Raw genomic sequence first — 694 nt, forward strand, 5'->3', positions numbered from 1 at the left:
GGCTCCGTGGGGCGGCGGCACCGCCACAGGCTGGAAACCGCTCCCGCCAGCGGCCGCGTCCGCGGGCTCCGGCGACGGGGAAGTGGAGGAGGACGGCGGCGAGGCGGTGAGGAAAAGCGGCGGCTCGGGCAGCTGGTCCAGCTCCACACTCCGCACTTTGCGCAGCTGCCGCCGCCGCCAGTCCGCCCGCTCGCGGCCCCCACTGCCCGCCTCCCGCAGCAGCCCCGCGGCTGCCGTGGGTGTGCTGCTCGCCTTGAGGGCCCCTCCGCCGCCGCCCGCTTCTGGGTTCGCCGCCCCGGCGCCCGGGAATCCCGAGGACGAGGCGCGATTCCCCGCCGCCGCCGCCATTTTCTCTCGCGGGCTACATTCGCTCGGCCCCTGCGAGGGAGGGAGGGGGCGGGGAGAGTGCAGGGGGCGGGCGGACTGGCGGGCGCTGCGCCTCTAGCGTAAGGCCGCCTGCGCCAACTGCGTGAGCGCGGCCCTCTGGGCGCCCGGCAGGGACTGACGCGCGGGCGCGCGGGGTTCGGTGGAGGGAGGACAGCCGGCCGCAGGTTGGTGGGGAGCCGGCTGTGCGCTCCGTCCTGCGCGCCGGCCAGCAAGGTGGGCTCCGAGGTGGCCGCCGCGGGGGCGCGCTGCGGTTTGCGCGCCGCACCCGCCGCGCCGCCAGGTAGTCCCGGGCTGCACCGGCGAGAGG

The 694-nt window shown here is 78.0% G+C and overlaps 1 protein-coding gene across 1 annotated transcript in view; it reads right to left on the reverse strand.

The window, feature by feature from the left end:
- The window catches only part of MAP3K1 (mitogen-activated protein kinase kinase kinase 1), an 80,155-nt gene extending 79,807 nt beyond the window's left edge, over positions 1 to 348 (reverse strand). The window contains exon 1 of the mRNA XM_007450757.1: positions 4 to 348. Within this exon, the coding sequence (XP_007450819.1) occupies positions 4 to 348 (345 nt within the window). The remainder of the gene's footprint in view (positions 1 to 3) is intronic.
- Positions 349 to 694: the final 346 nt, after the last annotated feature.

Source organism: Lipotes vexillifer, unplaced genomic scaffold, assembly GCF_000442215.2.
Source record: "Lipotes vexillifer unplaced genomic scaffold, Lipotes_vexillifer_v1.1 scaffold274, whole genome shotgun sequence".
Lineage (NCBI taxonomy): Eukaryota > Metazoa > Chordata > Mammalia > Artiodactyla > Lipotidae > Lipotes > Lipotes vexillifer.